The sequence below is a fragment of the Microcaecilia unicolor genome, chromosome 6, assembly GCF_901765095.1.
Source record: "Microcaecilia unicolor chromosome 6, aMicUni1.1, whole genome shotgun sequence".
Lineage (NCBI taxonomy): Eukaryota > Metazoa > Chordata > Amphibia > Gymnophiona > Siphonopidae > Microcaecilia > Microcaecilia unicolor.
In genome coordinates, this window is record NC_044036.1 from 276,393,896 (window position 1) to 276,407,672 (window position 13,777).

A 13,777-nucleotide genomic window follows, 5' to 3' on the forward strand; every position below is an offset into this window, starting at 1 on the left:
CAAATGGCCATTTTTGAAAAAAAAAAGTTGGACGTTTTTCTGGTTTGAAAATGGCCATGTTCGCTACTGGATTTTTGGACATTTTTCACAAAACCTCCAAAATCGGATTTATGCCCCTCCACATTGATAATATCCCCCACTTATACTCAAAACAAGATTAGGTCTGATGACAAACCCTGATAAGAGAGAAGAATAAGCCCACTGCATACATAACTCAGACAAAAATAATATATTTGATATTTAACAAGAAAAAAACAGTAATAAGTATCCCTATATGAAAGGTGACAAAAATATGGCTAGAAATGTTTAAAAAATACAAAAGAAATACCTTTTGTTTTCTCAAGTTTATTTTCTCTACAGTCGTACTTGCTCTTCACTATCTGCTTTTCTTCTAAATCTTTCCTGATGGTGCTTAGCCTGAACACAAAGAGGCGCGCATCCTTTCCTATGAGGAGAAAGGAGACAGAGCAAAACACTGTTAGAGAATACAAGAGAAAGAGGTGCTCTTTGAACTTTGGCTGCAGAGCTGACGTTCCATTCCCAAAAATCAGAGGGGCCCTTTTACTAAGCCGCGTAAGCGTCTACACACACCCAACACACACCAAAATGGAGTTACCACCTGACTACCATGTAATTCTTGCGGTAATTTCATTTTTGGCACGCGCCTGATATGCGTGTCTGAAACATATTTTTAATTTTTGGGCCCACGTAACGGACGCACGCCAAGTGGATTCTTTACTGCTAGATTAATGGCTGGCAGTAAGGTCTCAGACCCAAAATGGTAATTTTGATTTTTGCCACACGTCCATTTTCGGTAAAAAAAGGCCTTTTTTATAAGCGTGCTAAAAATGGATTGGTGCGCGCCCAAAACCCACCCCTACACTACCACAAGTCATTTTTCAGTGTGCCTTTGTAAAAGGACCCCAGAGCTCCTAACAAGAAGGAAAGAATCTAGTGCTAGGACAAGACAAGGCCTGATACTTCTGGAAATAACGTTTGAGTATAAAGGAAAAAGCTGGTGGGCTACAATGCAGTGTGACACAACTAAAATCCAAGTTATCTGAGTCTATTTCCACACAGTACATGATGCAATGTGGTACAGCACAACATATCAAGAAGAAATTGACATTAATTTAGCAGCATGAAGGAGGTACATTTTGAGAAGGAATCAAAGAGAAGGAGATGATGATGAGATGAATGCTATTTCACTCAAAGAGGGTAGCAACGTAAAATGTAATCTATATGAAATAAATTGTGTAGACACTCCTTTGGGTGCTGATAATAATTGTTTGGTCCCCATATCGGGGGACAGGGGATTCAGTATAGGTGATAACAATTAATAACTGGTGTTGACATGCAGTTAATTGGTAGGCATTAGGAGTTACAATCAGGGGAGGGGTCATATGATGGCAGCTACTTGAGTGGACACCTGTAAGCTCAGCTCCACTCCCTCATTTGCAACCCCCCCCCCCTTTTCTCACACCCCCGCGATGGATTAGAAACCCCTGTCTAGATTTGATCTTACCCGATGCGAGGGGGACCTATTTTTCAGTGAAAACAGAGGCACAGAGAGCCAGGAGAGCCTGGTATGCCAATTTGTTCGGCTCGTCTCAGCAGGGAGCAGGCTGCGAGCGGCGCGCGCAAGATGGCGACTGAGCAGCGAGATTCCCCAGCGGTACATGTTACTGAGGACACTGTTCAGGTCTCATTGCAACACATGTCACAGCTTTTAGATGACAAGCTGACTAAGCTGCATGCTGCCATGGAGGAATTGAAGGATTCAGAGGCCAGCCAGGAAGCACGCATGCAACAAGCAAAGGTGCAAATCTCTGCCCAGGAGGACCGAGTCAGTTCAACGGAGGGCAGATTGGGATCATTGAAGGTACAATATAAGCAATTGTCGGAGTGGGTGGAAGACCAAGAGAACCAGGGGCGGCAAAACAACTTGCATATTATAGGCCTTCCGGAGACCATAAAAGATGCATGAGTTATATCCCTATGGACATCTCTAGCATTAGTGCATGCTAATTTTTAGCACGTGCTAAAAATGCTACTGTGCCTATAATACAGTTTGGTAAACAGAGCCCTAAGTTAACATTAATTTATTCAAATAGTAACATAGTAACATAGTAGATGACGGCAGAAAAAGACCTGCACGGTCCATCCAGTCTGCCCAACAAGACAACTCATGTGTGCTACTTTTGTGTATACCCTACTTTGATTTGTACCTGTGCTCTTCAGGGCACAGACCGTATAAGTCTGGCCAGCACTAGCCCCGCCTCCCAACCACCGGCTCTGGCATAGACCGTATAAGTCTGCCCAGCGCTATCCCTGCCTCCCAACCTCCAGTCCCGCCTCCCACCACTGGCTCTGGCACAGACCGTATAAGTCTGCCCTGCACTATCCCCGCCTCCCAACCTCCAGCCCCGCCTCCCACTACCGGCTCTGCTATCCAATCTCGGTTAAGCTCCTGAGGATCCTTTCCTTCTGAACAGGATTCCTTTATGTTTATCCCACGCATGTTTGAATTCCGTTACCGTTTTCCTCTCCACCACCTCCCGCGGGAGGGCATAAGAGATATTAATGCTTTACAAACTTTAATCTAGAAGTGATATTGAACAAATCTACCACAAAGATTAACAAAGCATACACATCTATGTAGCTTCCTCAATGCAGAGTGTATCAAAGTAATTTAAATACATATTCTGAATACACAAATCCAAACCTTGCTCTAAGCTTACTAAAAGTTCAAAGGAGCAAATCAACACAATAAGATTATTACATTTTGTATTCAGGACTCCTAACACTACCATAAAAATATATAGTGCTATTTTCAATAGTATCTTGACTTTCATGTTTAGCTCACCTTGATGCCTGTCCAAATTTTGTGTACCATTTATTAAAAAAAAAAAAAAAAAAAGAGGATTTCCAAAGATTGCTGTCATACATTTTACAATGCTGTGCTTTTCAGATGTCATGTTGTCCTGACACATTGGCTCCTCAGAATGACATATCCTTATATTGAGGCTCCAGGACAGAAGTATCCCTGGTGCACACAATTTCTAAACAATGGAAAGTTTACATTTGTTTCAGGGGTTACATTTGCAAGGTAGAGGATTTAATTTTTATTAACAGGACTTCCTGTTTTGAGACCCTTAATTTTATGCTGCCATGCAGAGGAAGGCTGTACAGCAGAATTGTATGTAAAAAGAATATCTCCTTTTTACTAGTTTCATATAGCTCCTTATTTTTAGATTATTGAGTGAAAATGATAGAGAAGAGTATAGAAATCAAAATGCTGGGCACTGACCTAGATGCAGTTAACAGGCTACACAGATGAAAACATTTATTTATGACATTTATATCCTGCATTAGTCCGAGTAGAACTCAGGTTCAATGTGGCTTACAAAACAATTAGAAAAGTATGAACATGTTCAAAATATATTAACAGAAAGTAAAATACATCATATAATGTTAGACCAGTAAAACTTGAGTTAGGAACAGATATAATTAAATACTTAGGGTCCTATTTACTAAGCTGTACTGTAGGCACGCTAACGTTTTTAGCGTGTGATAAAAATTAGTGCACACTAAACAACATAGACACTCATAGGAATATATGGGTGTCTCTAACATTGGCACATGATAATTTTTAGCACACGGTAAAAACACTAATGTGTCTTAGTAAACAGGGCCCTTAGTTATTTAAGCTAGATAATTGAAATATGTAGGAAAAAGGTAAAGGACTAGGGTTAACTGGGATAGGAGTAGTGTGAGGTAGGATGAGGCAAAAATTAATGCCATGAGTTTATTTGAGAAGAGTGCTTTTTCCTTGAAGGCTCGAATGAAGAAGTATGTTTTCAATAGACTTTGGAATAACAAATAATCATCAGTGCATTTGAAGGTTTTAGGTAAGGAGTTCCAAATTTTAGTGCCTTGATATGAAACGTTAGCAGTGTGGATTGTTTTGTGGGTTACTTTCTTACAATTCAGGAAATGTAGGATAAGATATTCTCTAGATGATTTAGAGGCATTACGTCAGGGTAATTCAATGAGGTTCTTCATGTATATTGGGGCCGAACCATATAAAGGTTTATGAATGAAGGTACATAGCTTGAATGATAATCTATCTTTTATTGGCTGCCAATGCAAAGATGGGGGGGGGGGGGTACTTTGGTAAAACATGGTAGTCTGAATATGGGATGTGCAGCAGTGTTTTCAGCAGTTTGTAGTTTTTTGAGGAGATCCCCTTTAAGTCCTGCATAAATAGAGTTGCAGTAATCAAATTTTGTTAGGACAAGAGATTGAACAATGGTAAGGAAGATTTTGCGAAGAATGGTCTTAGTCTTCTCAATTTCCATAATGAATTGAAGACACTTTATATCTTTATATTAATGACAACCTGAATACCACTGGCAGATGTCATTCAATACATGGAGTGAGCATTCGAGAGACTGAGAGAGACTTAACTTATAAATGGATCATCCCAATGGGGAGCCCGTTTCACATCTGCTTCTTCAGGGGAAGTCCTGGAACAGTCTCTAGCTCAGTGACAGTGCTCTCATTACTTAAAGCTTGACTTAAAGGTTGTCGTATATATAAATATAAAAAGTACTACTACTACTACTTAACGTTTCTAAAGCGCTACTAGGGTTACACAGCATTGTACAATTTCACAAAGAAGGACAGGGGCTTACAATCTAAAGGACAAAAAAATGTGCAATCAATCAATTTGGGGCAGTCTAGATTTCTTGAATAGGGGTATAATGGTTAGGTGCCGAAAGCGACATTGAAGAGGTGGGCTTTGAGTAAGGATTTGAAGATGGGCAGGGAGGGGGCTTGGCGTATGGGCTCAGGAAGTTTATTCCAAGCATAGGGTGAGGCGAGGCAGAAAGGGCAGAGCCTGGAGTTGGCGGTGGTGGAGAAGGGTACTGAGAGGAGGGATTTGTCCTGTGAGCGGAGGTTTCCAGTAGGGGCGTAAGGGGAGATGAGGGTAGAGAGGTAATGAGGGGCTGCAGATTGGGTGCATTTGTAGGTTAGTAAGAGAAGCTTGAACTGTATGTGGTACCTGATCAGAAGCCAGTGAAGTGACTTGAGGAGAGGGGTGATATGAGCATATCGGTCCAGGCGGAAGATAAGACGCGCAGCAGAGTTCTGAACGGATTGAAGGGGGGGATAGATGGTTAAGTTGGAGGCCAGTGAGGAGTAGGTTGCAGTAGTCAAGGCGAGAGGTAATGAGAGAGTGGATGAGAGTTTGGGTGGTGTGCTCAGAGAGGAAAGGGCGAATTTTGCTGATGTTATAGAGGAAGAAGCGACAGGTCTTGGCTGTCTGCTGGATATGCGCAGAGAAGGAGAGGGAGGAGTCGAAGATGACTCCGAGGTTGCGGGCAGATGAGACGGGGAGGATGAGGGTGTTATCGACTGAAATAGAGAGTGGAGGGAGAGGAGAAGTGGGTTTGGGTGGAAAGACAATAAGCTCGGTTTTGGCCATGTTCAGTTTCAGGTGCCGGTTGGACATCCAGGCAGCAATGTCGGATAAACAGGCCGATACTTTGGCCTGGGTTTCCGCGGTGATGTCTGGTGTGGAGAGATAAAGCTGAGTGTCATCAGCATAAAGATGATATTGGAAACCATGAGATGAGATCAACGAGCCCAGGGAAGAGGTGTAGATTGAAAAAAGAAGGGGTCCAAGGACCGATCCCTGAGGAACTCCAACAGAAAGCGGGATGGGGGTGGAGGAAGATCCATGCGAATGTACTCTGAAGGTACGGTGGGAGAGATAAGAGGAGAACCAGGAGAGAACAGAGCCCTGGAACCCAAATGAGGACAGTGTGGCAAGAAGTAAATTATGATTGACAGTGTCAAAAGCGGCGGACAGGTCGAGGATGAGGATGGAGTAGTGACCTTTGGATTTAGCAAGGAACAGGTCATTACAGACTCTAGTGAGTGCCGTTTCTGTCGAGTGTAGAGGGCGAAAACCGGATTGAAGTGGATCGAGGATGGCATGAGAGGAGAGAAAATCAAGGCAGCGGCTGTGAACGGCGTGTTTAAGTATCTTGGAGAGGAAGGGTAGGAGGGAGATGAGGCGGTAGTTGGAAGGACAGGTAGGGTCTAGTGATAGTTTTTTGAGGAGTGGTGTGACTACAGCATGCTTGAAGGTGTCGGGGACAGTTGCAGTGGAGAGAGAGAGGTTGAGGATATGACAGATGGGGGGTGACAGTAGAAGAGATGGTGTTTAGTAAGTTGGTGGGGATGGGATCAGAGGAACAGGTGGTGCATTTAGAGTAAAACATATTATTAAAAAAACACGGAGAAGACAAATCCCTGATAACTAGAGAATCTTGGGGGGGGGGGGGGGGTTATGAGCCAATGACTAAATATAGCTGATTGAAGGAAGTTTTCAGTATTTTATTCCTTGGAACATATTCCTCATTTCAGCACTTACGGAGGCTCTTTTTTCTCCTTGAAAAAGATATCAATAATATGGGATTTTTCCTGACTACACTAGAAGATTGTGTTTGATCACTATTCTTTGCTTTGAGTGTGGAACTATTTGCCAGTGATCATTTTCTTCATACTGTTTTGAGATATAGACATATAGGTACCCAATACCTGCAGCTGTACAACTAGAGGAGGCATATAAGTATATGCATAGATTAGGCTCATATTTTCAGTAGCTTGCACTATCTTCTATAGATTTGTGTGCACAATTTGATGCTTAGCGCACAAAATTGTGTACGCAAGTTATAAAATTGTGCCAGTTATGCATGTAACTTAATTGTTGGATTAGCTGCTAATTGACATTAACAATCTAAAATTGGTGCTAATTGGAACTAATTTGCAGTTGCACACATAAATGACCTTGGTAGGTATTTAAGAAAACAACAGGGCAAATGATCCACAGATGGCAATGAACAATGAACAAAAGCAGATTGGACTCAGGAATATATGCTCCAAAGCCTTTTATTCTGAAGTAAAAACCAAACAAGCTGGACACAGGCCATGTTTCGCCCATGCAAGGGCTGCTTCAGGGGCTAGCAAATACTATCAATAAATACAATAAATAAATATCAATAAATACAACAAAAACATATAATGTGTTTAATTGCCAATATAGAATCTGTACTTCATAGTACTTAGTACACATCATCCCGACATCTAACTTTAGGTGACCTGTAGTAATTACTCCTATATGTACAGCGCTGATGAAAATGCACCTATATATTACAAGTATACTGCGGCCGAATTAGCAGAAGTCACAGGATGTCCCATTTGAAAACTGACCTATTAGTGTATTCAAAATTGAGTTAACATGTGAATTAATAGGTGTAAAGTCAATTGATTTGTGTTAATGAACTGAAAATATATCAAAAAACTGAGGGGAAATAACCCAAAAACAAATCAAAATGATGTCTGTGAAAATCCCTACCCCCATGTCTTCATTTAGGAGGAATGGCCTAATGGTTAGTGCAGCAGGCTTTGATCCTTGCAACCTGGGTTCAATTCCCGCTGCAGCTCCTTGTGACCTTGGGCAAGTTACTTAACCATCCATTGCCCTGGTATAAAAATAAATTAATACAAAAAATTAGGTTGTGAGCACTCTAGGGACAGAGAAAGTACTTGCGTATAATGTGTACAGCACTGACTACATTTAGTAGTGCTATAGAAATTATTAGTAGTATGTACCCTGCAATAGTACTGTTTAATATCTAATTAGTAGATAAAGAATCATTTTTTCACTATTGAAACATCAATACAGAATGCTGAATACTATTGACATGTCAGATGTCTGCCAGGAAATGAAACGATTTCAACCACTGAATTCTGCATGCAGCGCTGCAGAGTCTACCCTCAGGCAACCATGAAAAAGTGGAAGCCTCTTTTGATTCAAAAATCATACAAGCACACCTCCCTTTAAATGGGCATAAGAGATGCAGAGCATGTATCCTCTCACATAAAGGGGGCAGACAGAATAAAAAATACCTGTTAAGAGTCACTTTGACAGAGAGAAGCTGAGATTACAAGTGACGGGTTACGTGCAGGGCTTTACAAGAGTATTGATTCAAGGCTTTCCAGAGGATGTGGAGTTTGTTTTCTGTCCTTCTGTTTTTCCTTTTTCCAATTACACAATCAACATTTTTACACTGATACAATATAAAAAATTAAAAAAAAAGATATCCAAGCTGTCACTTTCAAAATGAGTCACCACCACCAGCCACTGTTCCCTCTAAGCTGAGTGGGAGTCCTCCACCTACAGTCCTGCCAATGGGGGGTGCTGTTTCACCATCATATTTTCAAGTCCGCCCAACGGTCACATTCATTCTCAATTCTAGGTTACATCAACAATGAACGTGATATTATATATTTGATCATGGTCTTTCTTTGTTGTTTGTGGGACACAGACCGTAGAAGTCCGCCCAACTCTGTCCTTATGTTCCAACTGCTTGAGTTGCCGTCAAAGCCTATCCAAATCCGTCATTCAGCTAGGAACTGAGTCTTGTAATATTTTAAAAAGAAAACAAGCTAATTTTAAAAGTACTCTAGCTTCAAATGGTAACCAGTGAAGTTTAATGTAAAAGGGGAAACACTCTCAAATTTAGATAGCCCCAAAATTTATTTTGCACGGTTTAAAGCTGAGTTGCAACAATCAAGGGATGACAGTAGTAACATATGCACTAAGCACTCATATTGGTTAACTTCAAAAAATTTTCAAATAGTGCACAGTTTTTTCATTAAGAAGAAACATTTTTTGACTAGTATATTGACTTGTGCTTCCAAGGAGATAGAACTGTCTATTTGAACTTCCAAGATCCTAACAACCGAAGAAAACTTGTATTCAACTTGATTAATAGTAATAGTCTTAGGAATTTCTGTCTAACAACGAGCCCAAAGATCATAGAAAAACATTGAACAATGCTGGAGAAAGGGGAGAGCCTTGCGGCATTCCACACGGATTACTCCAATTAAAAGATAAATCCAAATGCAATTTAACCCTATACCATCTACTGGACAAGAAGCCTCTAAACCACCTTAAAACATTCCCCACGATTCCCAAATCCTCAAGATTTCGTAAAAGGAGAGTATTGTCCATTAAATCAAAGGCTGAAGATAAGTCAAATTGGAGTAACAATGCACTTTCCCCTTTGCTCAACAGTGTTCCACATCTCTCTTACCCCCCCCCCCCCCCCCCCCACTGTGGGAGCAATGTTTCTCCCTCTTTCTCCCATCAATGTCTGTTCTCCTTACCATAGGAGCCAACTTTTCAAAATTATTGGGGGGTGCTAAGCCCAATGGAAATGACCACTCCCTGGACACATACAAGAAATTTTCTCAGTATTGGGGGTGCTCAAGCACCCACAGCACCCACAGAGTCGGCTCCAATGCTCCTTACCCCCTTTGGGTCTAGTGTTTCTCTTTTGAGCATCTTTCCCTTTTCCTTCTTCCCCCCCCCCCCCCCACCTGTGATACTTGAAACCTGATTTTTGCCAGCTGCAGCAATTAATGCAACCTGCCTGCAGATGACCCAGAAGCCTTCCCTCTGCTGCAAGCCAACCCTCTCTGACTCACTTCCTGTTTTTTGGAAGGGATGACATGCATCAGAAGGAAGGCTTCTGGGTCACCTCAGGCAGGATGCATTAATCACTGCTGCTGCTGGCAAAGTCAGGTTTCAAATAAAGTGGGGCGGAGGGAGAGATGCTCAAGGGAGAAATATTGGATCGGGGGGGGGGGGGGGGAGAAGAGGAAGAGAAAAAACCCCAGAACAAGTAGTGTGGTGACAGGGCTAGGGAGTCACTGAAACCCTTGAAGGTCCTGACTGCATGCCACAGATTACTGTACACAACCTTGGATGAATCTCTTCGTAAACATGTTCAGTAAATATAAGTATGTAAATAAATAAATAAATAAATAAGTAACAAATATGATTATAAAGAAATTAATTAGGTTGACTTTCCAACAGCATAGCCCTTTCTTATTTGTCCTTCTTGTTCCAGACAACAGATATAGATATCTATATCTATATCTGTTGTCCTGAATGAGAAGGAAAAGTAAGGGCAGGCTAGGCTGTTGGAAAGTCAACCTAAAATAAACATAAGCCAACACAACCATCACCTAAAATAGAATTGAGTGCTGAAGTTGATTGAAATTCTGTATTTATAATCTGTTTGCCGACACTAACAAACAGCAGTTCCCTGTAGGCACTGATAGCTTGGATTGGGCAGACATGATAATTAGCTAAAGATGCTGTGTCTGAATTTATGAAGTCCCATCTCCTTAAGAATTTACTACCTTAGGTATTTTGCATATTTAGGGTCGATGGTACAGAATGTCTTCCAACTACAGTAGAACAGCATCAATAATGGTAGATGACACCACAATTGACTCCTCTGAACATAATCAATTAGGTAAATTAAAATGAACCACAACTGAAGAACTTAACCCCAACATGTGAAGGGCCAGTTGTAGGCACCTATGATTACATGCTCCTTGTGTACATGATAAATGTACAAAGAATTAGTACTTGCACATGTAAACACCTAAACTCTATTCTATAAAGCTGCGTGTAAGTGCTATAACACGTGTAACTGCAAGGAAGTGAGAAACCGTTGAAACAGAAATGGTTGAAAAATAAACAAGAACTTTATTAGTAGTTACATTAAAATGATGCCCGAAATGGCCATGTTTAATCTGGGTTGGGCAGCTTCGGGGCAAAACATATTATAGGACAAATAAAAACAACACACACGAAAAAGAAATCATAAATAAGCATAAGATAACATAAATGTCTAATCATAATAAAATCATATTCAGACAAATGCCGTGTTGGACATCATTTTAATTTAACTACAAATGTTCTTGTTTTATCTTCTGTGTTTACTTGAATGGTTTCTTTCCTTCTGAAACTAGCAGACCCCCTGCCTATTGGTTGTTTTGGGACAACTGCAAGAGGGTATAAAAACATGGATGGGACTCCCAGTTACATGCATAACTTACAGAATACTGTTAGTTACGTATGCCTTCACCACATTTAGGTGTCCACAGATGTAACTGTTAGGTGTGCCAATGCTGGGTAAAGGCAGTATTCTGTAATGACACCTGAGCGCCCAGGTGTCATTAGAGAACAGGCTCTTACCCTGGAGGTGCCCAATTGCAGAATTGCCCCACTAAGGCCCCGATGCTCAAAGGTCGCCATTAAATATGGCAGCCAAGGTTGAACTTACTGATTTGTAAACAGCGACCGATGCTCAAAGGGAATCGCATGCAAATGAGATGCATGGAAATTCTGCAAGGGAAAGCGCCTAGCACATGCGCAGAACAGTATCTCGGTAAGTGTCCATGTTCTGTGCATGCCCAGGAATCATTTTGTCCCTCTACTGCACATTCTGTTGGTGGGCTCAGATCCTGCCTGTGCCTACAAAATCTGGGGTTCACTTTCTGCCTGTGTCTACAGGATCCCTAGTTGTCATACCGTGTTTCCAGGATTGGACCCTTGTGGTTCTAGGATCCCGGGACCTGGACAGAAATGGAGAGCACCTTATCCTGGGTTAGAGTGGAGATGTGAATTCACATAGGGGAGTCTAGAATCTCTCCAGCAAGTGGAAGAGAAAGACCTGCCAGAAAATTTTGCACGTTAAAAGTAGGTGCTTCTTTCTATGCATTGCACAGAATGCTCATTTTAATACTGAAAGGCTCGTTATAATGCATTTGCATTGGATTATCAGTAGCTGCTATGGCAAATGATTAAAGCCAGGGAGAACCTCTTTGTGCATTAGATACTAAATAATGTTTGCTTTAGACTGGCAAATGGGAATAAAAACCAGGGTTTCCAGAGACAGGACCGCAAACAATCTTGAGTAAAACAGTGTTTATTGGAAATCAAAGCAACTCAACACAACGCTCAGAAGGCCTGCATCAAGAGTACAAGTTTAGGAGACACAACAGTTAGCTGTGATGGTCTTTAGAAAGACCGTGACATATAGTTGCTACTGGATACTGACACAAGCACACAGACTCCTGATGTAGGACTTCTGGCCGATACACAGCGTTGTGTTGAGCCGCTTTGATTTCCAATAAATACTATTTTACACAAGATTGTTTGCGGTCCTGTCTCTGGAAACCCTGGTTTTTAGTCTCACTCTCCTCTGTTTCTTGAGTTACTTCATGGGATCTTTTGAGTTCTCCACGTACGTGGATTCTCTTTGCTTTAGACTAGCTACAACCGGTCTAAAGCAAACATTGCAAGCACGGTAAGCTTTGTGCATCAGGGCCTAAGTGTTATTATTATTATTACACTGTCTTATTGAATTTAAATGCGTCTCATAATGGGAAACTGGACATGGAGACCCCAATTCTTAACAGCACATACATAGGTAAATGACCTGACTGAAAATTGCCCTTCTCAAATATGTCAGCATAGTTTACAATCCCATGTGATATTTGAAAATTGCTCACACTATTTGTGACACTGACCATTCACTCTAAATCATTCACCGGGTAGTTAAAAATTGGGGGTCCAATATTCAAAACTAGTTATTCAGGTAGCAGGTACTCCTTCCTGGTGAAATAGCACTCACCTAGGCCAGTCAGTGATTTTCAGTGCTATTAGCTGGATAATGCCAAGGAAAATCACTGAGGAATGCCCAGGTATTATCTGGATACCATCAGGGTGATCTAGGGAAAGAATGGCAAATTATCCAGGTAGTTATGCTGCTTAGTGTCATTATCTGGATAACAAAGTATTTAATTTAGGACAGCCAGAAAGCTGTTCTTATCCAGTCCATTCTCCTGATAACAGCACTAAGGACTAGATTCAGTATATGACACTCAAAGAACGGCACCGATAAAATCTTCACAGAACGCTATTCTATAGACAGTACTCTGAGCCGGGCGCTGTTTATACAATAGTGCTTACGGCTGATATCCACACCAAACTTTGGAAATTCTAACATGCGCAGGTAAAAAAGGTTGTGGTTATAGGTAGGAGAATGGGCATTTCGTGGGCATTTTGAAATTTACACGCCTAGTTATTAAATATGGCTCAGTGCACCTAAATCTATGCGCTGGTGTAATTAGACGCACACAGATTTAGGCGCTAAAATATCAACTAAGTGAATTCTATAATCGGTGCCTAAATCTAGGCACCAATTATAGAATATGCTGGGCACTGATTTGAGTGCTGATTTTATAGGCGCCATATATGGGGAAAGGGAAATGAGACTTGATATACTGCCTTTCTGAGGTTTTTGCAACTACATTCAAGGCGGTTTACATATATTCAGGTACTTATTTTGTACCAGGGGCAATGGAGGGTTGGGTGAGTTTTCCAGAATCACAGGGCGCTGCAGTGGGAATTGAGCTCAGTTTCTCAGGATCAAAGTCCACTGCACTAACCACTAGGCTACTCCCCCCCCCCCCCCCCCCCAAATGTGGAGTTTAAATATTGACCCATGAGTCTTAGTATTGAAGACAGAACTATTGTTGATTGTATGTTGAAGGTTGAAAAATACAGGTCCTTTTATTCTCACTTCACTCTCTTCCAGAAGATACAGCTACTTTGACATGGAACAGCTGTGTATCCATAACAGACAGTAATGTGTGTGTGTGGGGGGGGGGGGGGGGGGGGGGGAGAAGGGGGCATTTCAAAATGAACGGCTCTTTTTTTTTTTTTTGCTAATGTTAATCATTGTTTTTCTCCATTGAGCATTTTTGAAAAAATCAATGACAGAAATAACATAATCAGTGCTTAAAACATCAATGCCATCAGCACATTATGAGTACA

The 13,777-nt window shown here is 41.3% G+C and overlaps 1 protein-coding gene across 1 annotated transcript in view; it reads right to left on the reverse strand.

Moving 5' to 3' along the window:
• The window catches only part of GARNL3 (GTPase activating Rap/RanGAP domain like 3), a 456,591-nt gene that overhangs the window by 48,854 nt on the left and 393,960 nt on the right, over positions 1–13,777 (reverse strand). The window contains exon 21 of the mRNA XM_030207543.1: positions 329–445. Within this exon, the coding sequence (XP_030063403.1) occupies positions 329–445 (117 nt within the window). The remainder of the gene's footprint in view (positions 1–328; positions 446–13,777) is intronic.